Source organism: Ursus maritimus, unplaced genomic scaffold, assembly GCF_017311325.1.
Source record: "Ursus maritimus isolate PB19 unplaced genomic scaffold, ASM1731132v1 scaffold_26, whole genome shotgun sequence".
NCBI classification, from domain to species: domain Eukaryota; kingdom Metazoa; phylum Chordata; class Mammalia; order Carnivora; family Ursidae; genus Ursus; species Ursus maritimus.
The window spans coordinates 20,087,710-20,114,689 of record NW_024425119.1 but is presented as its reverse complement, the minus strand read 5'-3'; the positions used below and the strand labels follow the sequence as shown (position 1 = coordinate 20,114,689).

The 26,980-nt window shown below is 38.5% G+C and overlaps 2 protein-coding genes across 3 annotated transcripts in view; one reads left to right on the top strand and one right to left on the bottom strand.

Moving 5' to 3' along the window:
- GOLT1B (golgi transport 1B) overlaps positions 1-1,338 on the bottom strand; it is an 11,252-nt gene extending 9,914 nt beyond the window's left edge. The window contains exon 1 of the mRNA XM_008693112.2: positions 1,251-1,338. Within this exon, the coding sequence (XP_008691334.1) occupies positions 1,251-1,275 (25 nt within the window). The 5' untranslated portion in view covers positions 1,276-1,338. The remainder of the gene's footprint in view (positions 1-1,250) is intronic.
- Positions 1,339-1,357: 19 nt separating this feature from the next.
- The window catches only part of RECQL (RecQ like helicase), a 47,603-nt gene continuing 21,980 nt past the window's right edge, over positions 1,358-26,980 (top strand). The window contains exons 1-7 of one of the 2 annotated variants that reach the window (XM_008693111.2): positions 1,358-1,632; positions 1,782-2,005; positions 8,609-8,657; positions 15,367-15,564; positions 16,445-16,624; positions 18,932-19,038; positions 25,698-25,896. In XM_008693111.2, the coding sequence (XP_008691333.2) occupies positions 8,642-8,657; positions 15,367-15,564; positions 16,445-16,624; positions 18,932-19,038; positions 25,698-25,896 (700 nt within the window). In that variant the 5' untranslated portion in view covers positions 1,358-1,632; positions 1,782-2,005; positions 8,609-8,641. The remainder of the gene's footprint in view (positions 1,633-1,781; positions 2,006-8,608; positions 8,658-15,366; positions 15,565-16,444; positions 16,625-18,931; positions 19,039-25,697; positions 25,897-26,980) is intronic. The other variant, XM_008693110.2, reaches the window with a different exon arrangement.

Genomic DNA, 26,980 nt, shown 5'->3' with positions numbered 1-26,980 from the left:
AATTGCTAGTTTCTGTTATAACAGTAAAAAAAAAAAAAAAAAGGACTTTATGTGTCTTCTGATCAGAACAGGCCAACAGAACAAAACGGGCACTCTTCCTGGGCCAGTGCAGGTGGCTCCAAGGTGCAGACACATCCAACCACAGGAAGGAGAAGAGCCTGACTGGGGTGAAGGTGTATACAGGAGACCTTGTAAGTTCTCTGAAGTTCAAGTCAACCATGACTTCAACCCAAACCTTAAGACTCCACTTTAAAGTAGGGCATTTAAAATGAAATTCTATTTTTAATGGACAGTTTAGTTCTTAAAATCTTGAAAATCAAAATAAGTTAAGCAGAATAAGAAATGATCATAACGGATAAAGCAAAGTGACACAAAAAGACTATCATGACCACTAAAAGATAGGCCCTACACGGTTGGGCAGACAAGTAAATACTAAAATGATTAAGGCTGACAAAAAGGTGGAGAAGTAGTAGTGTTTAAAATGAAAGAAAAGGAAACAGCAATGTTAACTTTAAGACACAAGCTAGGCCTTGGAGAACTCTGTGGTAGGCAGAAAGAGATGCTAAAATAATAAAACAAGTCACAAAGCACAATATACAACATTAAGGAAAGAAATCGTTTAACTGAACACAAGGTGGCTTTTTACTACTATGGAAACATTAGGTGGTAGAAAAGTGAAATCATTTCAAGGAATCTTTGGAAGGTCGTTTCCAGAGGTGCCAAAAGGCGAAATACTCAAGATATTTAAGTGTAAGCATATTTTAAAAAAACAAAAACACAACCAAAACCTGTAATAGATGACACTTAAAATACCGCCTCCCGAACAACCGGCCAGTAACTTGTAGACGACCCCAAGTTTGTCGTGTGCACCAACATCCCCACGGGCACCGCGCATCAAACTTTCTCTTGTGGCCATCTGCAGGAACAAAGCGCCCATCTCACTGGGAGTGAGAGCAGTGAGACCCTGGTGCAAGACAGACACTCAGCAAAGACTTCCCCCTCCCCAGATCGGGCGTCTCCCCAGATCCCACTGACCCTCCTCCCAAGCCGGGTCTGCCACTGCAAATCCAGCTCCCGCCCCCTCAAGGCAGCTCTTCTGGTCCCGCATCCCTAGCTCCGTCCCGCAGGCCGCCGCCCCCAACGCCGAGCTTCATTCATTGACCCGGACAGAGGGGCGGGCGGGCAGGCGAAGACGAGCTCGAGCAACGGGTGTGCGAGGATCCAGGCGGGGATTCCGGGAGAGTACTTACTCTGGGTGTCTGTTAAGGAGATCATCGCTGCAGTAGTGAGGGCAGCGGCTACAGCACGCTCAGGGCGCCCAGGGCGTGAAGCAAGTCGGGAGAAGAAGCCGGGAAACAGCCCAGGGGAGATCCGCCACGTCTTCCGGAAACACGCAGCCACACCGACCCCAGCTTCAGACCGCTTCCCATTGGCTAAGCCCGCACCCAATATCAACCAGTAACCCATAGTCTTGTTCGATGACGCACGTAGTGGCCACACCCCTTCACCAATTAGAGAAGTGTGTTACTTGCAATTGGTTGAGGAGACCTAACCGGAAGGGCGGATGCTCGCAGCTGAAGAAAAAGGAAAGACTGGTGGCGGGAAGTTTTCATTGGAGAGCGCCTGAAAACTGTAAGTAGTGCTCCTGAGGGCCAGCACTTTGAGGTCGGAGAGCGAGGCAGCTGGGCTGGGGTGGGGTGAAGGGGTTCTTTAACCCCTTGGAGAGAGGTTCTGGGGTACATCTGCTTTGAAAGGGCTAATTTTTTCTTTTCCTTCCTGAGGGTGAGGCCGGTCTATCGCGGATCACTTCCGTTCACCAATATATTGGCAGGAGAGAAACGGACGTTAATGCTCGCCCATCTCTGATGGAACTTGGTCCTTTAGGGGCACGTCGGACTGCCTACCCCTCTCTTTTTATCTCCAGCCTTTTCCATGCAGGAAGCTTTGGTTACCAAAGTCTGTATATAGGCATCCACCGTCGGAGGACGCATAAGCGTAGTGGAGGGTATTATTAAATTGCTATTGTTTTCTAAACGCAGGTGGCAGGGAGAGGGGGTTGTGTGTCTGATTTAGCCTGTGGTACCTCAGAGGTGTTTACTCCAGTATCAATGACTGGCTGTGACCCCGTGAAATATTTATTGTGGGTGCTGTCAAAAGTTCAGAAATAGCAGAAGGAAAATCAAAGAATCACTGAAGTCGTAATTTAAAAGTAAAAGTTTATTGTGCACCCACCAAAGAGACAACAGTGGAACCAGGAGCATTAAAGCCAAAACGGGAATGAGGCTCTTGGGTATATTTTTACAAAGCGACTTATGTAGTAAGAAGTCAGTGATTATTTTTTCTTCACAGTAATTAGAATATTAACATTTTCTTAAGTGACAGGGAATTGGTTAGTGGTTACTTCATATCAACCTTGGGAAACAGTTTGTTTTGCTTATGATTTCTGGAGGCATAAACAGGAAATTATCTGGGTCAAGTTAGTCTCACAAAATAAGCTCAGTTGAGCTTTGTTTGACTAAACTGGTTTTGTCTGCTCAGGGAGTTTTCAAGACTGGTTTGCTTTTTATTTTAACGATTATCCCCTTTTGGTTATTCTGATCAACCAGTATAGTATTATTTTCAGTTTCCTCTGTTGATGTACCCAGGCTGAAGAATCACATTTTTGCTGTTGCCATTAGTTGAGTCATCAGGCTCAAGCCCTGTAGTCACCATCTTCATCATTTATGTGATTATTGTTGATTTCATCCAGTTGTCTGATCCTCATGGATGCCATTTGGCCTGTGAGTGGCTGCTGACAGGTCTTTAAAAACCTTGAGAGTATGCAGCACATTAGAGAGGTAAATATGATTTAAGGAGAACAATAACCAAGGATTGAAAAATTTCCAGAGGAGATTCCCAGGTGCCAACATTTAACCAACTAAATAAATCAACTGGGTTTCAATTTTTTAAAAGGTATTTACATAGGCATAACATGTTGTATTAACAATCACATCTTCGTGATGACTTAGGCCTGGATGAAGGTGAGGATGTTTTATTTTAGGAGACAGAGTAGCAGGTGAATTTCCGTCTAAATTTGGCCTCTATATGGTGTGAGATGTATGGACAGTCACATAATTTAATGAGAGATATTTCTATGGAAACAAAAGAAAAACAAAGATTAATATTCAAGAAAATTATAAATTCAGTGTCTTGAGTTTGGAGAGAAGCCAATAGAGAAAATTTCTAGATGTTGGGCTCGAATTATCTCTAGATGGAGTGAGGGCAAGAGTGACAATCTGACAGATTTTCCTGGTTTGCAGTTTGAATATCTCTGCTGATCTTGCTGAGCACGGGCAGATTGTCCTCACATGAGCTCTTTTGGTGGTTTCTCTGAAGTTTATATCCAGTTGTCCAGCTTTAGCTTGCATGGCTTTGTGAAAAGGGCCGTTTGGTTTTCATAGTGATTCCAAGTCAGAAGAGTGGGAGGAAATTGAAAATGTTGGTTTGGAGAGTTCTAGCCAAATGTTGGAGGAAACTAGAATTCAGGATCCAGTCCAGTTTATAAGTGGAAAATAAAACCTTAAGGACAGTTAACAGCAGTAGAATCTGATATCCACAAAGGTGTATTACTGAAACAGTTTTTCTCTATAATCATCCCATTTCTATCAAGATAACTACAGTTAGACTAATTTATTTGCAGATTGAGACTAGTTTCAATAAATTTGGCCTGATTATTTACATAAGTGCAGCAAAAATAGTGATCATATAGGCTCTTTTAAATCTGCTTTGCTGGAACTTTTCATAAAGAATCTTAAAAAGAAAAAAAAGAATCTTAGATTGAACTTTTCAAGGCTCTTTGGGCTAAGCAGCCATGCTAAGAACTTATCCTATTGTGTCCTATTACAAGGAGATCAGATTGAGCTTATATAAATACATATATTATCATGAAATATATATATAGAATAGAAATATATATAGAATATAGAATAGAAAGATAATATAAGAATATTTAATAAGAGTTTCTAAATTCTGGCAGGATCAGGTAGGGAGAATAAGATAAATGTTTCAACTGTTGATTGCAAAAGTAGGTTTACTGAATCGTAAGCTATAGATAGCTTAAAAGAGAAGAGAAAACGAGCCTTTATGTCTGGAAAACAAAACACTGAACAACCATCAGTGTTTTAAGTGAAGTCATAAAAAATTATAATTATCTTCATTGAGTTTTCTGTAATTCTTGTTCTGCTTCATCTTGGGTTAATAACTTTATGAATTAGTTTTCCACTAGAGTTTTAGAAATTCTTACCGAGTTCAGTGTTATGATCTTAAAGTTAACAGAAACCTCTACTTGTCAGAGTCTTTTCCATGAATCTCTTTGGAGATGAAGCACTTTTGTAGGAATAGTTTTGCAAAAACTTAAATCCATGAGTCTTAGCAAGACCACACATAAAATTCCTTTCTCAATTCCTTTTCCATAAGCCTTCTACAATTTTCTTTAAAAAATTTATTTATTTATTTATTTATTTATTTATTTATTTGAGAGACAAAGAGAGAGCATGAGCAGGAGGGAGGGGCAGAGGGAGGAGAAGCAGACTCCCCACTAGTCCTATGCGGTACTGGATCCCAGAACCCTGGGATCACGACCTGAGCCAAAGGCAGACGCTCAACCGACTGAGCCACCCAGGCGCCCTCTACAATTTTTTATATCCATACAGTTTTTATTTCATCTTTTTCCTTTTCTCATTCTGGAATTATCATTTTACTTTCGGACAAAATTACTTTCCCTTTTCCCTTACCAAAACAACAACAAAACCCGTATTCTTCATATATTGTCCAAAAAACGTGTTCTATTTTCTTTAACTGCTTTTAGTGTACTGTTGTTTTCATTTGTCCTTTTTATTTCTAGTAGCTTTAATTACATATATTAGTTAGAATTCTTATACATTTTAGTTCCTAGTAAAAACCAAGAAGTAAGCAATTGTGGACTGGCAAATTTATAAATACACAGTTATAAAAACTTTTTAGAGACATACATTTTTTTATAGTATAGTTTTTAATGTGGCAAAGGACATAGTTCCTTTTGTCTCTCTGTAAAAACTTAAAAAGCCAAAAGTTGGTGTGGTTCTGATGAATCCTAGGCTACTAAAGCCTGAGTGACTCTTTCAAGGCTGTATGAGCAAGCCAGGGTAGGGTAAAAATGTTGGCAGGTGCCAATAGAATATAGTGATTTCTGATAAATGAAAGGATAGTTGCCATAGCTTGACTTTATTCAGAAAGTTTTGCTAGAAGATGAAGAACTAGATTTAGGTTACCTTGTAGCAGGTGATGCAAATGGAAGTAGAAATCAAACATAAATAAGAACCTTGCATAGTAGTACCAGGGAGGTGCTTAGTAAAAACCATTCATTCTAATGGTTCATTTGAGTTCTCAGGTAGATTTGAGTCAGTGTAGTAGTACTGATAGATAACCATGACAGGAACCAATTCAGAGAGTAAACTTAAATGGATTTAAATGGCATTTCCAAAACACTGATTTGCTGAGGTCAATTTTAGTTGGCACCCAGACGTGATAAAAAGTATATTGAATCATATAGCAATAATTATTTCCTTTTTAACTTTCTTTTAATCCTTATTAGCTTCAGGGAAAAATTATTAGTTGAGGTTGCATGTCTTTAGTAATTCTCTTGTACCTGCTAATGATTAATTTTAACAAAAAGAACAATCCCCAGGCTCCAAACTCCAACAGGCAAAAATATCATTGGTTTATGTTTATTACAGTTATAGGTGTGGTTATGTTTTACTTCTAGCAAGTGACAGGTTTTTCCTTTTCCCATTTTTGGTAGTAATGTATAGTTTTATTTCAGTATAAGTTTAAATAAAGTTAGTTTCCTTAAATAAAATATTAGTAATACTACAGTACTGTACAGAAGAAAAGCCCAAAGTAGGTAAACTTATGTTTAGTTTTTAATGATTCAGTATATTATCTTATTTGGAAATGATTTAGTATTCAATGAATATTCATTATTTAGTTTAACTTGGTACAAACTTTTATTTACATTTATTTAAATTATTTGTTTTTAACAATTATGCTTGGACTTGACATTAAACCGCTAACCATAATCCTAAATTATTTTTCTTGTTGACAGATTTTGAAGACATACTTGCTTTTATTAAGCCAACAAACTTAAACTAGGTTTTACTTTTCAAAGGTTATGTTAGGTCATGTGAACTTGAAAAACATTTGGGTTAGTTTTTATGTTTCTGAGGGTTTCAAGAATACTTACTTTATAAGTGCTTATTTTTCTTTAAGCCAATTAAATAGAGCTCCTTACACATTAGTTGTGGCAATACCATCTAGAATTAGAAAAATATCACACATCTATAATGTACATACATAGACTTATATAAACATACAGATAGATGCAAACAGATCTCATAGCTTTTGTTTAAAAAAATTTGGTCATGAGCTGATAGCCATAATAATGCAAAACTCACTTGTATATAAAAAAACAGTTGGATCCAAATTGTGTTTCTGGCAGATGGACTAAGTTGAGGTTACTGCTTGTATAGCAAAGTGTTGTTTTTTCAGTAAAGTTTTTTTTGTTTGCGTGATGTAAGGATCTTTCATTTTAATTTTTAGTTTTTGTTTTTTTAAAGATTTTATTTATTTGACAGAGAGAGAGAGCACAAACAGGGGGAGCAGCAGAGGGAGAGGGAGAAGCAGGCTCTCTGCTGAGCAGGGACCTGGATACGGGACTCAGTCGCAGGACCCTGGAATCATGACCTGAGCCGAGGGCAGACGCTTAACCGACTGAGCCACCTAGGCGCCCCTGTAAGGGTCTTTTAAAGCTATTTTTGCCGTCATTTTGTCTTTTAGAAGCTTCTGCTTATCAATCAAAGGATACATTCCATTGTCACTGAGAGGTTTGAAATCCTCTCTTGTTAAAGGCATAGCTCAAGATCTGCTTCTCTAAGTTAAAGTTGCCCTACAGTGGCCACTACAGTTCCACAAGTGCACCCATTTTCCAAAAAGGCACAAAATCCTGGTCCATAGACCAGGTGGAACCCATCTTTGCCTTTAGATTCCCTAAGAGTTAACTATGAGGGACCCTGTTTTCCAAAAGCTGTTCTAAAACACAGGGAACCAACCATGTGTTTCCCTGCCCTCTTCCCTTTGGAACAGAATAGGATGATTTACCAAGAAGCTTCAACAAATAAAATTTGGGCATGCAGGGGCATCTGGGTGGCTCAGTTGCTGAAGCCTCTGCCTGCGGCTCAGGTCATGATCCCCGGGTCTTGGGATTGAGTCCCTCATTGGGCTCCTTGCTCAGTGGGGAGCCTGCTTCTCCCTCTGCCTGCTGCTCTCCCTGCTTGTGCTTGCGCTCTCTCTTTCTCTCTCTCTGACAAATAAATAAATAAAATCTTTTAAAAAAATGTAGGTATACAAATTAAAATCAGCTCAAAATGGAGAGAACAGAGCTCAGATATAGGAGAGACTTACCTTCAGGCTCTAGGGTTATTGAGAAAGCAGTGAACTCAGTGGATTGTATGGGTTCCATCACCGTAGGGCCTCAGAGTTGAGGGGGACTATGGGAGGGGTTGTCTTCTTTGGATCCCATTTTTACACCATAAATTGTCAAAAGTGTAGAAATAACAGAAGTAAAACCAATGAATCATTGAAGTAGTAATCAGTAAAAGTTTATTGTGCACACACCAAAAAGACAGTTTGCAAACCAGGAGCATTCAAACCAAAACATGGAAGGAAGCTCAGAGGTATATTGTTGTAAAGCAGCTTATATAGTGAGAAGTTCCTGCCCTCAAGCCTCCTCTCCTTCCACTTGCTCATGTGTGCTTTTAAATTTTAGTCATTCGGAGGTATTTATAGAGTTTCTTAATTGCGTACTGTGTGTTTCCCCCACTTCTGACCTTTTCGTGTTCTGCCCTGAAATCTAATCCCTCTATAGAAAACCAGTTCCTCTTTTAAGGTTGAACCTAAATGGTAATTTTTTAAGCAAGTATTCAATAAAGTTGAATGATTAATCCGAGTATTTATGTGGATGGATTTTCCTAATGTGGGGGATTTGAATCTGTTATTTATAAGGTAGGTTTTATCATCCCAATTTTACAGATAAGGAAAGAGGCTAAGAGGAACAGGTTGTTTAACTTTGCTAAGATCATACAGTAATTAAGTGCTAACACTGTTTAGCCTTAAATCTTTGCTTTTTTTTGCCCATCACTTTGTATGTGATATTTAAGTGTTACTGATGTTATACTTATTTATGTGATTTTTGGACACTTCTCTGAAATCTAGAGAATTCTCCATAAAAATCAATGTGGGAATAACCATGTAGTCCTTATTTTAAGTCACTACAATAGGGGCGCCTGGGTAGCTCAGTCCATTGAGCATCTGATTCGATCTCAGCTCAAGTCTTGATCGTAGCATTGTGAGTTCAAGCCCCGTGTTGGGTTCCACACTGGGTATGGAGCCTACATTAAAAAAAATAAAAAAATAAAAGTCACTACAATATATAATTTATTTTGTAACATTTTTCATGCTTAGTAGTGAAAAATTGTTGGTTAGGCATTATCAATTTAGTATGGTTTAAAAAATATTGCTATGATTTTTCTTTCAGTTTTAGAAAAACGTTTGGATCTCCAATTTTAGAATGGCATCCATTTCAGGTTAGTGGAAATGATTACATTTTATAGTACATTCTGTTTTGTTTCTAATTGCATGTTCTTTGAAAAAATATTGTTTTTCTCTGTACTTTCAATTTTGCTGTGAACCTTAAACTGCTCTAACAGGAAAGTCTTAATAAAAATAAACATAAATTATAAAAGTATTTGTTTTAAAAATTCTAATTATTGAAATGATGTTTTGTGAGTTGTTTTTTTATTGTGGTAAGACATACGTACCACAATTTACCATTTTAACTAATTTTAAGTATACAATTCAATGGCAACAATTCACATTATTGTACAGCCATCACCAGTATCCATCTCCAGAACTTTTTCATCATTCCAAACTGAAATTCTGTGCCCACTATACAGTAACACCCTCTTACTGCCTTTCCATCAATTGCTGATAACACTGTTCATAATCTGTTAGTATGAATTTGACTACTCGACTAATTTGACTACCTCATGTAAGTGGACTCATACAGTCTTTGTCCTTTTGTGTCTGGCTTATTTCCCTTAGCATAATATCTATGAGACTCATCCATTGGTAACATTTTTCTTTTTAAGGCTGAATAATATTATAATGTATTATATATCACCTTTTGTTTATCAGTTTGAGTGGACTTCTGGGTTTCATTTTTGGCAATTGTGAATAATGCTGCTATGAACATTGGGATACAAACATGTTTGATTCTGTTTTCAGTTCTTTTGGGTATATACCTAGAAGTAGAATTGCTGAATCACATGGTATTTCTGTGTTTAATTTTTCAGGAACTGCCATATTATTTTCCATACTCACTGTTCCATTTTACATTCCCACCAGCAATGCAAAAGGGTTCCAAGGCGTGATACCTTTTTGATAGAATTATAGGAACCTAAGAAATCACATAGTAGAAAATATAAATCACTCCAGATCCTTCTACTCAAATGAATACTGTAATATATAGATGTATTATTTTTCAACAAATATTTTTAGTCTGCAAAGAGTTTTTATTATTTTTTAATGAAGTACAATTAATATGTTATATTAGTTTCAGGAGTACAACATATTCCCCAATTCTATCCATTAATCAGGAATACAAAAACAAACTGCAGCCTGTGACGATGAATCCTTTTCTTAACAGAACTTGTATTAGTTTCGTTGCCTCAAAGTCTCCAATTTGAATGATGCAGGAGACCTGCCAAAGAGCTGGTGTACTTGCCCATGGAGTTGCATACTGCTGGGCTGAGGATGTAGAGAAGCTGAAGGAGAACCAACAGGGTCTGGAGGATCTGCAAGCTCTGCTCTTTCCCCAAGGATATCTAGCAGCAGCCAGAGTTGTGGGCCCAGTGCTGCCCTGTGCCAGTGAGGTCACCAGGCCTGACCTTACACTAACGTTTTTAAATTTGGAAAATAAGCCCACTGTTTCATTTCTGCCCTCCAAATCTTGGCTGCCCAACAAAACATAGCCGATCCCCTCCCCAAAGGGGGCACGTATTCTTGTTATTCGTCTTTGGATGATGCTCCTTCCTCCTCTTGCTCAATCACATCCATCTTGGTAATCCTCTAACTTAAATCCTGAGATACGAAGTCAGCTACTATTAACATTTTATTTTAGACATTGGGAGAATAGGAAAAGGGACCTAAAATTACGTACATGCATACATACATACCTACCACCAACATCAAAAGAATACGGAAGAAATGCTTATAGTAATTACAGTCCTGTTTCTCATCTGGTCATGTGGTCACTAGATGTTTTTTTATAACTATCTTCTTCAATTTCCCATTCCTTATTCCTTTGCGCTCAGCAGGCACCTCATCTCACCACAAATGTATGGACTTGCCTTAGCAGTTTGCTTGTATTTGGCTTTTGAGTTTTCCATTAACTTTAATCACGGGACATGGGAATACCAGAAGGTACCCTAGAGGATCCCCTACATTTCAGACCTACTCCTCCTTACTTCAGTAGTGTCACAACAATCCTATTTCTCTTGAATAGTGAGAAATACTCACCCCAGACAGTACAGTAACCCTCTTCTTTGCCTGTTGATTTACTGGCGTAAGAAACTCAAAGTAGTCAAGAGGCAGTCCACTTCCATTTAAATGGAGCCATTGCTTTTTCCCCTGGCAGAAGCTTTCCTTCCTTGCTAAGACCTCTAAACCAGCAAAGTTCAAAGTTTCAGGGATGAGAAGCAAACATTTCACTAGTGGGTCACTAGGAGGTAATAGTAAAAGGAGCCACTCCCATTTCTACCCCAATTCCTCAGCCCAAGAATCCTGTCTGTGGTGGGGCGCCTGGGTGGCTCAGTCATTAAACGTCTGCCTTCGGCTCAGGGCGTGATCCCAGAGTCCTGGGATCGAGCCCCACATCAGGCTCCTCTGCTGGGAGCCTGCTTCTTCCTCTCCCACTCCCCCTGCCCGTGTTCCCTCTCTCGCTGGCTGTCTCTCTCTCTCTCTCTCTCTCAAATAAATAAATAAATAAATAAATAAAAAAAAAAAAAAAAAAAAAAAAAAAGAATCCTGTCTGTGGGACAAACAGCGCTGTTCACTGTTTTGGTAGGTAAGGGCAGTTATATTGGCTTCCACTTGGTCTTTTTTTCCATAATAGTGCTTACTTATAGGCCAGGGGACCAATATGTGAATTCAGTTAGTTGCTGAGAGCCACTCCTGGCTCTAATAATACAATCTGGAACTGTGGAAATAACCACAGAATGGGTTAGCAGACCTCCTGAGCCCACTGTGTGATGGACCTGAGCAACACTGCACTGGTTACGGGACTTGTATAAATCCAGTCCCTGTTCTGACTGGTAGATCACCATGGCATTTTAGTCGTCCGGGAACTATCAGTTCAGGTTAATGTCCAATAATTTCTGAGAAGTTATTTTCCTTTCCCTAGTACACAATTACCCTGATAAGTTACTCTGGAGAACACTAGTGTAAAGATTTACTACATAAATTTTTAGTTGTATAAGAGAGTCCTTCCTTAAAGCGCTCCAAACTCTACTATATTCAAGGAACTCTGGATCTATAAATTGACTCATTTCTGGAAACTGGTTGAAGCCTGTGACTTGTAGTGATTCAAGTCAGGCTTATGTTTATTAGAATCAGGGCTTTGTATTTGGAATTTTTAAATCAAGTAATCTGAGTTCTCTGCGGTTCAGACTATTCTGATTGCTACTTCTGCTCTCTTGCCTATTATGGTAACCATATGTACCTTTTCTTTGGTCGTGAACTGAATTGCTGCCATTAACTACCATACCTTGGAATCCGTCATTCTCATTGATTCAGTTAGTCTAGTTCAAAGGCAGTACTTCCCCCACTGTCATTCCTAGCTTACAGCCACAGAGAACAGCCTCTAAGAGCTCTTCAGGGATGCCAGAGGGACCCCCCTCATGAATATATTTCTCAGTTTTGGTGAAGGGAGTGTCCTCTGGATCTTCCTGGGGGACAGCAGGAGAGTGGATGGTCAGTCTGCCTGATAATCTCCTCTAGCATTACCATCTCCTGAAGCCTCTGAATCCCCTCCTTTAGTGTATACCTCTCCTAGCTTCATACTTTTCTTCTGCACCTTCCTCAACTTTTGGAGCCTTCATAGAATTGAAGAGAGTTAGGGCCTTGCTCCAGAGTAGGCTTTGGCTTAGGGGAATGTTGTGGCTGGTTTGATCTTCTATCCAGACTACTAAACCTCTCTCCATGTCAGCATTAAGGCTGTTTTGCTTTCTTACCTTTCATGTGTTCACTGGAGTAGCATTTTTAATTTCCTTCCAGAACCTTGCCCTTGGATTCACAACTCAGCTAACTGACTCAAGAGACCTAGCTTTCAGCCTGTCTTGGCTTTTGACATGGCTTCCTCACTAAGCTTAATCACTTCTTGTTTTTTATTTAAAATGAGAGACAGGCAACTCTTCCCTTCATTTGAACAGTTAGAGGCCATTGTAGGGTAGCTTAACTGGCCTGATTTCTGTATAGATGTGTCTAAGGAAATAGGTAGGCCCATGGGAAAGACTGGGGAATGGCTGGTTGGTGGTCCTCTTTTATTGTTTGCTGTCCTATATAGGTGTAGTTTGTGGTTCCCCAAAGCAATTACAATAGTAGTATAAAGAGTACCGATCACAGATTACCATAAAAGTTGTAATAATAATGAAAATGTTTCAGATATTGAAAAAAATTGCCAAAATGTGACATAGAGACATGAAGTGAACAAAGACTGTTAGAAAAATGGCACCCACAGACAAGCATAACACAGGTTGCCGCAAACTTTCAATTTCTTAAGAAGTTCAATATCTTTAAAATGCAGTAAAGTGGGGGCACCTGGGTGGCTCAGTGGTTAAGTGTCTGCCTTCGGCTCAGGGCGTGATCCCAAAGTCCTGGGATCGAGCCCCGCATCGGGTTCCCTGCTCTGCTGGAAAGCCTGCTTCTTCCTCTCCCACTCCCCCTGCTGTGTTCCCTCTCTCGCTGGCTGTCTCTCTGTCAAATAAATAAATAAAATCTTAAAAAAAAAAAAAAACGCAGTAAAGCAAAGCACAATAAAATGAGGAATGCTTATATATATTGACAAATGCAACTCTTGGTGTGTTTTATGTTTTTTTATGCATCACATTTTTGTACATCATTCTCTGGGGCTTCCTAGGTCTTGAAGCACTGAGAGGTGGCAGGGCAGATTCTTAGGGGGGCTTAGCAATCCTTTTCGAGGCAAGACCACCACAGGCATTCAGATGGGGGAAGCTGTCTGAGAAAGAGGAGGAAGGGCAAGAGAGACTTGACAGAATTTAGTGGGTTAAGGTCCCCTGCCTCCTTCATTGGAATCTGCACAGATGTTTTACCTTCCCAATCGCAGAGTCTCACTTCTTTTTAACCAGTCCCCTAACTTTGACATAAGAGTCTGTGCGAGGCTGGGAATTTGATTTGCATTGTAATTCAGCCACCTGCAGAACGTTGGTGTTCAGTAATCTCGGCCCGGTAGCTACAGGAGATAAGGGGTTCTTTGAGGACAGTCATAGAGACTTTGAGGTCCCTTTATGGAGATCCTGCATTTCTCTCAGGTTCTTCAGCATATTTAGGAGCAGCCAATCAACCCCATTATTCTCACAAAAATGTTCTGTGACAGCAAACACTTGGTTACCCAGAGGCTTTCGCTGTCTAGATACTTGATTACTGGTGTCTAGATTATAATTTACATAATTTTGTCTACTGCGTGCCATGGAATACCACTGTCCCTTTTACCACTGCAGGCAAGAGTCATTAATAGCTTTAAATCTTTAAATCAGAGACTATTCTAGGTGGCATAGAAGCAATATAGAGAACCTACTTTTAAGTTTCTTTTCCTCTGGAACAACATTTGGTGTTGGTTGGAGTTCACTCAGAGAAGCTGAATCATTATGAGTGATATAAGGGATTTATTATAGGAATTAGTTCCTACATGATTGCGGGACGTGGTTAAGCAGTCCATTACTGGTCCTGAAGTCAGCAGTGCCAGCAGTAGGGACAGGAAGATGGAGAGCGAGTGTGGGAGGATAAAGAAGAGCTGAAACCAATGAGGACAAACTGGAACCCATCTGTCTCTCACTTGGCCTCGTGTTGGTGAGTCATTGCCTCCAAGGCTCTGACTTCCAGGATGCTCACGCCCTGCAGAAGAGCTGGTGCACTTGCCATAGAAAATTGTACAAGATCGTGGCCAGTGATGCCGGGAAGCTGAAGAAGCTGCGGGCCAACCTGATGTGCCAAAGAGATTCAGCAGGAGATGGAGGAGTTGGCTTCTGCCCTTTGCCGAGAAGGTGAATGAGCCCCAACAGCACCTGACATTACGCCAACCATCTGAATGTAAAGCTGGCTGCTGTTTCATTTCTACCTTCCAAGTCTGAAGCAGAGTTCACCTGTGGCGAGTCCTAACCCAGAATCATGCAGGGAAGGCAATTCTGGTAGTTGGTATAATACAAAGCCTCCGTAACATCCTATTTTAAATCATAACCATGAGATTTCATCTTATGAAAATTTCAGTCCTTCAAGGTGGATTAATGCAGGCTGATGTTTTAGAAAGCATCAAGGACATCTTTAAAAAATTTTTAGTTTCTATTGTGGTGTCAAAAGTAATCTCACTTTGGCTTTAATACTCAGATTGCTTAGAATCATACATTAAGGCTGCTTTATACATTAGTTATGATAGAATTATAATGTCATTTCCAGTAGCACACTTGATTTCTCTTTTAATTGTTACATCAGATTATTCATAATCACCGACTCCTTATCATGCCACCATATGAACCCAAATATGAGTGTTCTTGTGAAATAATATCTAAGTAGTTAGGGGATTACTTTAAAATGCCTTCCTTTTGTTTCAAAGTCTGGTTACTTTACTTAAATGACTTAGATTGTTGGACCACTGTCCCACAACACAATAAAAGTAATAATGATCATTTATTAAATGCATAACTGTGTGCTAGGTACTATGTTAAGAACTTTCCATATGTTATCTCATTTAATTCTTTAAAACAGTACTGTGAAAGCTAGATACTATCCTCATTTTCCAGATGGGGAAATTGAGGCTCAGTTAAGTACTTAGCCTGAGCTAAGAAGAGGACCTAAGATTTAACTCAGGTCTGTGTGACTCCAACACATGCCCTTAACCACCCTCCTCTTCTGTAATTTTGATGAGGAGGAATATCGAAAAATCAGTAGGGAAACCTAAAACTAATTATTTAGTGATTGTATCTTTTTTCCCCTTCCTTATAGGTCTAACTGAAGAATTGGATTCTGTAACCAATGAGCTACATGCAGTAGACATTCAAATTCAGGAACTTCTGGAAAGGCAACAAGAGCTTATTCAGAAAAAGAATATCCTAACGAACCGAATAAAGCAGCATTTAGAGGCTTCTGATGCCGGGGAAAGCAGTGAATGGGATTCTTCACCCGGTGCTTGGAATAAAGAAGGTTTACTCTGTTTTTCTTTGCTGGTTTTGTTTCTCCTTGTTTCTTTACACAGGAGTTTAATCATTGTTCCTGGATCAGTGCTTTCCAGCGGCTTAGAGGGGAAACTGGCCGCTCTTCAAGTGGCATGGGAAACCAGTAGGCAAACCATTCTTACCCATGTTCTTTTTAAATGAAGCTTTATTATTCAGACTTCATTATTTTTTCCAAATATGGTTCTAGCAGCATCAATCAATGCTTGGAAAAAGATTTTTTAACTAAATTTTCTAAATTTTAACTAGAAAAAATTAAACCATTAAGAAAAAAAGATAGATTCAAACTTCTTGCCAAAGTCTAGTTCATTTTCCTGCCCTAGTGAACACACCTTTCTTGATTCAAGATCTTGCCAAGCATTGTGTTTATCACTGGCTATTGTACTGTAATGGTATACTGTGACTCTCAAATTACAGTGCTTTTATGGGCCTTGCTTTCCAGGGATTCACTTCTAAACAAGATATTTACATAAAAAATTCTACATAATTGCTAACTTGATGATATTTGAGATTTTTATGATACTATGAATTCCCTGATCAACTTTCAGACTTTTTTGAATACCTGTCAAGTACCTTCCTCCTCTGTGTGGGTTACTTCTCAACTGGCAAATGTTTTCATTTTTTCTGATGTACTGTTTCTTATCATATATCATTAAATGTGTTTTTGCTTAGCTTCATGAGCTAAACTAATCTCAAAATTGTTAGTATAAAAGTTAAATTGTTAATAGTATTAAAAGTCTTATATAAATTCTTATCTGTTTTTCTCTAGTATAAAAGCAGCCATTCATGTTTGTATCTCATTTATAATCCTAGATGGTTCTAATATATTTAACTTATTTTTCTCTGTCTAGATTTTCCCTGGTCTGGTAAAGTTAAAGATGTTCTGCAAACTGTCTTTAAACTGCAGAGGTTCAGACTGCTTCAGCTTGAAACTATTAATGTAACAATGTCTGGAAAGGACGTATTTCTTGTTATGCCTACAGGAGGTGGAAAGAGCTTATGCTACCAGTTACCAGCATTATGTTCGGATGGTTTGTATTAATAAAGATCCATTTAAGTTGAAGAAATGCCATTTCTCTTTTAGTTCTTTAAATCATCTTTCTAATCATACCTCTGTAAAAATCAAGTGCATTTTTATTTTTATTTTATCTTTATGTTAATAGACATTTTATCTTATTTTTATTTTTTATTTTTTTAAAGATTTTATTTATTTATTTAACAGAGACAGACACAGCCAGCGAGAGAGGGAACACAAGCAGGGGGAGTGGGAGAGGAAGAAGCAGGCTCATAGCGGAGGAGCCTGATGTGGGGCTCGATCCCAGAACGCCGGGATCACGCCCTGAGCCGAAGGCGGACGCTTAACGACTGCGCCACCCAGGCGCCCCAATAGACATTTTAAAGGGTTCGTTTAAAGAGGGAATGTTAAAGAGTTGGAGTGGAATTAGTTCTTTTATCTTGTTCTTAAAACGTAATTTAAAAACATGTAGGAGAAAAATATTAGAAAAGAAATCCATGGACCTGGATTCTAGTCCCAGATCTTTATTGAGTGTCGGCTGTGGTGTTAAGCACTGGAGAAAACAGTAATGAGCAAAATGGGCAAAGTTCTAGTTTTCATGGAGTTCATGGTGTAAAGTGGTGCTTTCTCAAACTGTAACGTGTGTAAGAATCGCTGGTGATGTGATTAACATGCAGATTCTAGTTTGTGTGGGACCCAAAATCTTGCATGTCTAACAGGCTCCCAGGTGATACTGACGCTGCTGTTTGGAGACTAGCAAGGGTATAGAGCAGGGGTCAGCAGACTTTCCCTTAGAGAGGCAGTCAGTAAATGGGATAGGTGTGGTCCATATGGTCTCCGTGGCAGCCACTGAGCTCTGCGATTGTAGCACAAAAGCTGCCATAGACAACATGTAAACTAATGGATGTCCTTGTGTTCCATTAAAACTTCAGTGACCCAAATAAGCAGCTAGTCTTTAGTTTATTGACCCTAGTTTAGAAAATATAGGTAATTGTAAGCAGTTGCAATAAAGGTTTTGTGATGAAGATTTTAATAGGAAATTAAGTTAGTTTGTATTAATAAAGATCCATTTAAGTTGAAGAAATGGAGTAAGGAAGAGTGTTCGTGCGGGGAGAGTATTTCTGAGCCCAAAATAAGAGGGAATATTCAATAACCTGGAAGAATTTCAGTGTGGCAGGCAGTGAGAGGCAAGACTTGTGGAAAGAATTTTGAAAGATACTGTAAAAACTTCCTTAGATTAGTGCGAAACCATTGAAGGGTTTTATATAAGTAAGAGACTAGTTAGAATTGTGCTTTAGAAGATAGAGGAATTCTAGAAATAATTATTGGGAGGTAGATTCAGTAGGACTTATTTTTGTTGGATGCAGGGTGGCGGGGGTGGTAGAAGAAGGGATAGTCTAGAATGATGTCTAAATTCTAGGCTGGAATAAATGGTGAAGTTTTTCACTGAAATAGGGTACATTTGGAGAAAGAACTTCTGTGGGAATGGAGAGAGAGGGAAGATGAGTTGAGGAAGTAGAACTTGTGAATGGGACATTCTTTGGAAAGAATTGTTATGGAGGGAAAAAGAGAGGGGGCCCTAAATTAGATGTCCAGGGTGTTTTAAAGATGAGAGAAACTTGCCCGTGTTTAAACGTAATGAGAAGGTACCACTGATGAAGGAGAATGTGAAAATACAGTGGAGAGACTATTGGGATGGCAAATCCTTGATAAAGTCTGAATCTGAGTATATTTTTTAATTGGTCTGCTCTCTGTCTCAGGTTATTTTAAGGAACAAACTACAGAGACATAAGTTAGTGAGTCTAATAACGTAGAATAACTCTTACAGCTGTGTACAGTTTCACTAACCAGAGAAAGGGAATATACTATCAGCATTTCATTCAGTCAGTAAACTGTTCACTGATTTCTCGGCATGTATTAATCTGGTACAGTAAGTAGAAGAATACTCATGTCACTGTCATTTGTAATTATACAGGTTGCTGTGTTTTCTTTGGAAAGCTTTGGAGTAACTTTTTCCTCATATAACTGGACAGTATTTGACTAGATTTATAATACTTTGCTAATATGACCAATACTGATTGGTAAAATAAGTAAAAATTCAGAATGATACCTATTTTTGTTTTTATAGTGTTGAATAAGGGAAGAGATTTCTGTCTAATCTTATATTTGCTTATTTGGCTAATGGTCATTTATTTACATCTATCTCTTTTATTAATGAGGGTGAAAAATAGGTAGTATATTGATGTTGTGATGCCCTCAGATGAGTGGTCGAAACTTATTCTGGGGGTGGTGTAAAATTTAAAGTAGATACTTTCTCTTTTAGGTTTTACCCTTGTGATTTGCCCATTGATCTCTCTTATGGAGGACCAGTTGATGGTTTTAAAACAATTAGGAATTTCAGCTACCATGTTAAATGCTTCTAGTTCTAAGGTATGCTTCTGCGGCTCTCTGTCTTTTTTTTTTTTTTTTTTTTTAATTTAAACTCTTCACTGAAGTAGGAGCCTTGATTACAACTGAGTTGGTTATAAAATTATTAAGTGATAACTATATCTGGAGTTGCAAACTACTATTGATGGGCCAGTGTTAGCCCACTGCCTATTTTTATATGGTCTGTGAGCTAAGAATGGTTTAATATATATATACACATATATAAATTATATATGTAAATATAATTTATATATATATATAATATATATAATTTTTTTTTATTTTTAGATTTTTATTTAAATTCTAGTTAGTTAACATCCAGTGCAATATTGGTTTTAGGAGTAGAATTCAGTGGTTCATCACTTATATATAACACCCAGTCCTCATCATAACATGCTCTCCTTAATAGCCATCACCCATCTAGCCCATCCCCCACCCACCTCCCTCCGTCAACCCTCAGTTGGTCAACCCTCAATTAGTTCTCTACGGTTAAGAGTCTCTTATGGTTTGTTTCCCTCTCCTCCCCCCCATATGTTCATCTGTTGTTTCTTTTTTTTTTTTTTTTTAAGATTTGTTTATTTGTTTTAGAGAGAGAGTGAATGCAAGCAGGGGGTGGGGCAGAGAGAGAGAGAGAGAGAGAGAATGCTCAGACACCTTGCTGAGCACAGAGCTCGATGCAGGGCTCAGTCCCACAACCCAGAGATCATGACCTGAGTGGAAACCAGGAGTCAGACGCTCAACCAACTGAGCCACCCAGTCACCCCTGTTTTGTTTCTTAAATTCCACGTATGAGTGAAATCATATGATATTTGTCTTTCTCTGACTGACTTATTTCACTTAGCATAGGACACTCTAGCTCCATCCACATCCTTGCAAATGGCAAGATTTCATTCTTTTTGATGGCTGAGTAATATCCCATTATACATATATATATGTATACACACATAGACCCCACATTTTCTTTATCCATTCATCAGTCAATGGACATTTGGTCTCTTTCCATAGTTTGGCTATTCTTGATAATGCTGCTATAAACATCAAGTTGCATGTACCCCTTTGAATCTAGGTAAACACCTAGTAGTGCAATTGCTAGATTACAGGGTAATTCTGTTTTTAACTTTTTGAGGGAACTGCATGCTGTTTTCCAGAGTGGTTGCATCAGTTTGCATTCCCACCAACAGTGCAAGAAGGTTCCCTTTTCTCTACATCCTCACCAACACCTGTTGTTTCTTATGTTGTTAATGTTAGCCATCTGACAGGTGTGAAGTGGTATCTCATCGTCGTTTTGATTTGTATTTCCCTGATGATGAGTGATGTTGAGCATCCTTCTGTGTGTCTGTTAACCCTCTGGATGTCTTTGAAAAAATGTCTGTTCATGTCTACTGCCCGTTTCTTAACCAGATTTTTGGGTGTTGAGCTTGGTAAGTTCTTTATAAATTTTGGATACTAACCCTTTATCAGATATATCATTTGCAGATATCATCTCCCATTCCATAGGCTGCCTTTTAGTTTTTTTGATTGTTTCCTTTGCTGTGCAGAAGCTTTTTTATCGTGATGAAGTCCCAGTAGTTCATTTTTCCTTTTGTTTCCCTTGCCTGTGGTGATGTGTCTAGAAAGAAGTTGCTATGACTGATGTCAAAGATGTTGCTGCCTGTGTTCTCCTCTAGGATTTTGATGGTTTCCTACTCACATTTAGGTCTTTCATCCCTTTTGAATTTATTTTTGTGTATGGTGTAAGGAAGTGGCCCAGTTTCATTCTTCTGCGTGTTGCTGTCCAGTTTTCCTAACACCATTTATTGAAGAGACTGTCTTTTCTCCATTGGCTATTCTTTCGAAGATTAGTTGACCATAGATTTGTGGGTCCATTTCTGGGTTTTTGGTTCCATTTCATTGATCTATGTGTCTTTTTTTGTGCCAGTACATAGTGTCTTACTGTCTTGACCTACAGCTTTGTAATATCACTTGAAATCTGGAGTCATGATGCCTCCAGCTTTGGTTTTCTTTTTCAGGGTTGGTTAGCTATTCGGGGTTTTTTGTGGTTCCATACAAATTTCAAGACTGTTCTAGCTCTGGGAAAAATGCTGGTGGTATTTTGGTAAGGATTGCATTAAATATGTAGATTGCTTTGGGTAGTATAGACATTTTAACAATTTTCTTTCAATCCATGAACATGGAATGTTTTTCCATTTCTTTATGTCCTCTTCAATTTCTTTTATGAGTCTTATATAGTTTTGAGTGTACAGATCCTTTACCTCTTTGGTTAGGTTTATTTCTAGGTATCTTTTGGTTTTTGGTGCAATTGTAAATGGGATTGGTTCCTTGATTTCTTTTTCTCTTGTTTCATTATTAGTGTATGGAAATGGAATGGATTTCTCTACCTTGTTTTTATATCCTGTGACTTTGCTGCATTCATGTATTAGTTCTAGCAATTTTTTGTGGAGTCTTTTGGGTTTTCTACATAGAATATCATGTCATTTGCACACAGTGAAAGTTTGATTTCTTCCTTGCTGATTTGGATGCCTTTTATTTCTTTTTCTTGTCTGATTGCTGAGGCTAGGACTTCTGTTACTATGTTAAATAGTAATGCTGAGAGTGGATATCCTTATCTTGATCCTGACTGTAGGGGAAAGCTCTCAGCTTTTCCCCATTGAGGATGATATTAGCTGTGGGTCTTTCTTGTATGGCCTTTTCTGATAGTGATCTATGTTCCATCTATTCCTACTTCGTTGAGGATTTTTATCAAGAGTGGATGCTATATTTTGTCAGATGCTTTTTCTGCATCTATTAAGAGGATCATATGGTTCTTATGCTTTCTTCTATTAATGTGGTGTATCACATTGATTAATTTGTGAATATTGAACCACCCCTGCAACCCAAGAATAAATCTCACTTGATCATGGTGAATAATTCTTTTAATGCACTGTTGGATTCAATATGCTAGTATCTTGTTGAGAATTTTTGCATCCTTTGTTCGGGGATATTGGTCTGTAATTCTCCTTTTTAGTGGGGTCTTTGGTTTTGGAATCAAGGTCATACTGGCCTTGTAGAATGAGTTTAGACGTTTTCCTTCCATTTCTGTTTTTGGAATAATATGCGAAGAATAGGTATTAACTTTTCTTTAAATGTCTGGTAGAATTCCCTTGGGAAGCCATCTGGCCTTGGACTTTGTTGCTGGTTATGGGTCTGTTCAAGTTTTCTGTTTCTTCCTGTTTCAGCTTTTGTAGTTTATATGTTTCTAGGAATTTGTCCATTTCTTCCAGATTGCCCAGTTTGTTGGCCTATAATTTTTCATAAATTATCTTATAATTGTATTTCTGTGGTGTTGATTTTGATCTCTCCTCTTTCATTTGTGATTTTATTTTTCATCCCTTTCTCTTTTCTTTTTGGTAAGTCTGGCTAGGGGTTTATCAATTTTATTAATTCTTTCAAAGAACTAGCTCTTGATTTCGTTGCTCTGTTCTGTTGTGTTTTCATTTTCATTTGCTTCAATGTACTTTTTAATTTTGTCTTAAATTTCCCCATTGAAGAATTCATTCTCTAGTAGGATGTTCTTTAACTTCCATGTATTTGTGGTCTTTCCAAATTTTTTCTTGTTGTTGACTTCAAATTTCATAGCGTTGTGATATGAAAATCTGCGTGGTATGATCTCAGTCCTTTTGTACTTGTTGAGGGCTGATTTTGACCCAGTATGTGGTCTGTTCTGGAGAATGTTCCACGTGCACTCAGAAAGAATGTGTATTCTGCTGCTTTAGGATGAAGTGTTCTGAATATATCTGTTAAGTTCATCTGGTCCAGTGTGTCATTCAAAGCCATTGTTTCCTTATTGATTTTCTGCTTAGATGATCTGTCCATTCCTGTTAATGTCCTCTACTATTATTGTATTATTGTCAATGAATTTCTTTATGTTTGTTATTAGTTGATTCATATATTTGGGTGCTCCCAAGTTGGGGCCATAAATATTTATAATTATTAGATCTTCTTGAGGGATAGAACCCTAAGTTCTGATATTAGTGCCTTTCATCATCTCTTGTTACAGTCTTTGGTTTAAAATCTAGTTTGTCTGATATAAATATGGCTACTCTGGCTTTCTTTTGATGTCCATTAGTATGTTAGGTGGTTCTCCATCCCCTCTCTTTAAATAGGCAGGTGTCTTAGGTCTAAAATGAGTCTGTTGTAGGCAGCGTATAGAAGGGTCTTGTTGTTTTATGCATTCTGATACCATGTGTCTTTTGATTGGAGCATTTAGCCTATTTACATTCAGAGTGATTATTGAAAGATATGAATTTAGTGCCATTGTGTTATCTATAACGTTGGTGGTTCTGGTGGTGTTCTTTGTTCCTTTCTAGTCTTTGCTGCTTGGTATGTATATAAATATATATATATAGTTTAAAGATTTATTTATTTATTTCAGAGAGAGAGAGCACGCATGTGTAGGTGGAGGAGCAGAGGGAAAGGGAGGTGGGGAGCACACTCCTCACTGAGCGTGGAACCTGACATGGGGCTAGATCCCACAATCCTGAGATCACGATTTGAGCTGAAACTCAAGAATCAGACACTCAACCAACTGAGCCATCCAGGTGCCCCTCGATTTTTATATTTTTGGATGTTTAAAAAAATCAAAAGAATGAGAGTACTTTGTGAAGTGTGAAAATTATATGAAATTTAGATGTCAGTGTCCATAAAGTTTTATTGGAACACAACCATGCTTGTTCATTTACTTATTGTCTACCATGGTTTCACACAATAATGGCAGAGTAGTTGTGATAGATATCGTATGGCCCACAAAACCTAATATTTACTATCTGGCACTTTACAGTAAACATTAGCTGACCTGTTTTATATTTTCTATTAGAAAATGGTAAGCAAGAATTTCTAATCAGTTGTAACTCCTTCAGTATGTATGAGAAAGATGTAATTACAATGACATCATCACACCTAAAAAATAGTGTTGATTCATTAACATTATCAAGTAAAAATATTCTCATCAAATCTTACTTTTTTAAAAAAATCATGTTCCAGAATAGATTGATGGATTATGTTATATTTTGTTGATTTTTCTGTAGGTTCCTCTTATTTCTTATTTGTTTCCCGTGCAAATTTAAATTATTTGTTGAAGAAATCAGAGTCTTTGTCTTGTAGTTCACTACATTTTGGTTTTCTGATTACCTCCTTGTGATGTGCAATTTGTTCTTTTTAGTTAGCTTTAAAAGCTTGACTGTAGTTGGCCTTTTTCTTTTCCTTTTCAAGAGTATATCTCCCATGGGATGACTCAGGAGGTATATTATAACCTGGTTGTTTTGTGTGGTGTTAAGCTTGGTCAGTGGGTTTGGTGATATCTACCTGTTCTGTTAAGGAAGTTCTCTGTCCCCTTTTCATCTAATGGTTTAGAGCCATGGATGATTATTGCCTGCCTTAAATAACGCCTCTAATTAGGGGGTTACAAAGTGGTGATTTCTCATTCTGTCACTCTTTCTTATATCAGCTAGTCTTTTTCTATAAAGAATTTTTCCTTATTAACTCTTTGCAGATTAAAAATTCTTTCCCTTTAACATTTCTTAGAAAGAGTTGCTTTCCTAGCATTCTCCAAAGGTGGTCTATAAGGTCTTTTTTTTTAAGTATCATTAAAAACTTATGGACATTTAACATATTTGATAGATCTTAATCTGTATTATTCTTTATTATGGTGAAATAGTTCTGTCTTTGGGCAGTGAGCGCCTCTTCAGGTTGGCTCCTGAATATTTTTTCTTCACCTCATTAGTTTTTGACTCCTTGCTTGCTTTAATGAGAAGTTACTTCATGCTCATTTTGCATATTTCCTTCCAGACCTGGTGTCAGCCATATCTCCAAGTAGCTATGGTTCCTTTAGTTTTTCCCATCTGTTTCTGTTTTGTTTAAATTCTCATGTCCGAACTGCTGTCTCATTCAACAGAACGAATTTAGAGAATGTTATTTTCTACTACTGTACTTCCTTAACCCTGAAAAAGAGAGTAATAGTAATAGAAAGTAGCAAGAAGTTGCAGATAATTAGGGGTTCATGCCACGTCACTGCTGTTTGAAAAATTGGAGAGAAAAAAAGAGAAATGATAGGTCAAGTCCAGTTTCTGTTTGCATTCACTAGCGGTTCATAGACTGAAACTTTTTTTCTTAACCTTGCTTCTCTACTTACTCTGCCAGAAGTTCTGGAGAGTCAGGGATTTTTTTTTAAGGCTTTATTTATTTATTTATTTGAGAGAGAGAGAGAGCGCGGGAGTGGAGGGGAGGAGCAGACAGAGAGGGACAAGCAGACTTGGTACTGAACGCAGAGCCGACCAGCTTGATCCCATGACCCTGAGGTTATGACCCAAGCTGAAATCAAGAGTCGGACATCCACCCGGCTGAGCCACCCAGGTGCCCCAGAGTGTTTTCATTTTTATTTTTTATTCTGTTTTCTTGTCAAATGAGATTATTCTTTTATCAGCATTTGGATACAAGTAAACATCTAAAATGCTATTTACAGCTGCCCTGAAGTTTAGTGCTGGGACGTAGTCTCAGTTTTAATGAACTCAACATCTGCTAAAACAGTCCAAGGCTATTGCTTTGAGTAACCAGCATCTTCATTTACTGCTTAGTATCCCTGTCTGCTAGCTTAGTTCCATCATTGTGTCTGTTTTTGCTTTCAATAGGAGCATGTGAAATGGGTTCATGCTGAAATGGTAAATAAAAGCTCCAAGCTAAAGCTAATTTATGTGACCCCAGAGAAAATCGCAAAAAGCAAAATGTTCATGTCGAGACTAGAGAAAGCCTATGAAGCAAAGAGATTTACCCGGATTGCTGTGGATGAAGTTCACTGCTGTAGCCACTGGGGACATGATTTCAGACCCGGTATGTATGATGCATCTAGAAATACTCCTCGATGCTAGGGACTATTTTCTTACTCACTTACATGATGGAAATTCCTGGTAAAATGATTTCCTCAGCCAGTTATTACTCGTTTTCTCTTGCCTTAATATAAGGGGAGCAAGAGGCAGAGTCTTCACTCTCTTTACTCCCCCCAGGGTAGCACTTAGTCTGATTGTATTTATCCCGTGAAATGCATGTCTCTCAGCAAGATGATTCTCTCCCACCTTTGGTCATAATGGTTTACTGACACCAGGTTCTCCTTTGCATATATTGAGAAATTCGTATTTGCTTCAGAGCTGTCTTCTTTAGTCATCAGTCAGGGTCTCCGGTATCCACTTCCAGGTCTATACCCAACTACTACTGCAGGGTTACAGTGCTGTGGGGTATTTTAGTAACCTTATTCTTTACTCCTCCAACCTAATCCTGCAGTCATAGCCAGAAGCACATCACTCATAAGCACATCACTCAGACTTGTTCTGTGCAAAACCATCTTAAATTTAAGAAATTTAAATTTCTGCTCATGATTTCAACCGCATTTCTTTTTGAACCTGCTTTCACACACATGGCCCCCTGGGGTCCCCTTTAATCCCTCCTTGTATTTGTCCACTGCTCCAGATGCCACCTGACAGTCACTCTCTCCTCCTTCCAGACTCTGCCATTGCCACTTCTGTTTCTCGTGGATTGCCTGGCATTTTACCGGCCTCAGGCTCTGTGCCAGACTGAGCTGCTGGACCCCTCCCGGCTTCTGCTTCCCCCATTCCTGCTGTTTCAGTACTAAACGTTGGCGGGAAAAAAATTGCACAGCTGCATTCATTTCCACCCCAGATCAGCTGTCATCAGACTCCGCTGTGCTTTTACTTGTTCCTGCTACGTCTCCTGTAAGCATTTCTCCCAGCAAGCTTTTTGTGCCTTTAACTTCCCTTTAGGTCCTATCTCCTACTTAGCGGACGCCTCCTGGTCCCCAGGAAATAGGTGCCAGGAGGTTTGAGGTCTCCTCTTTCTCCTTCCAAACATTAGTAATCTTGTTTTTTCTTGTTAAGATAAAAGAGACCATTTTTTTTTTTTT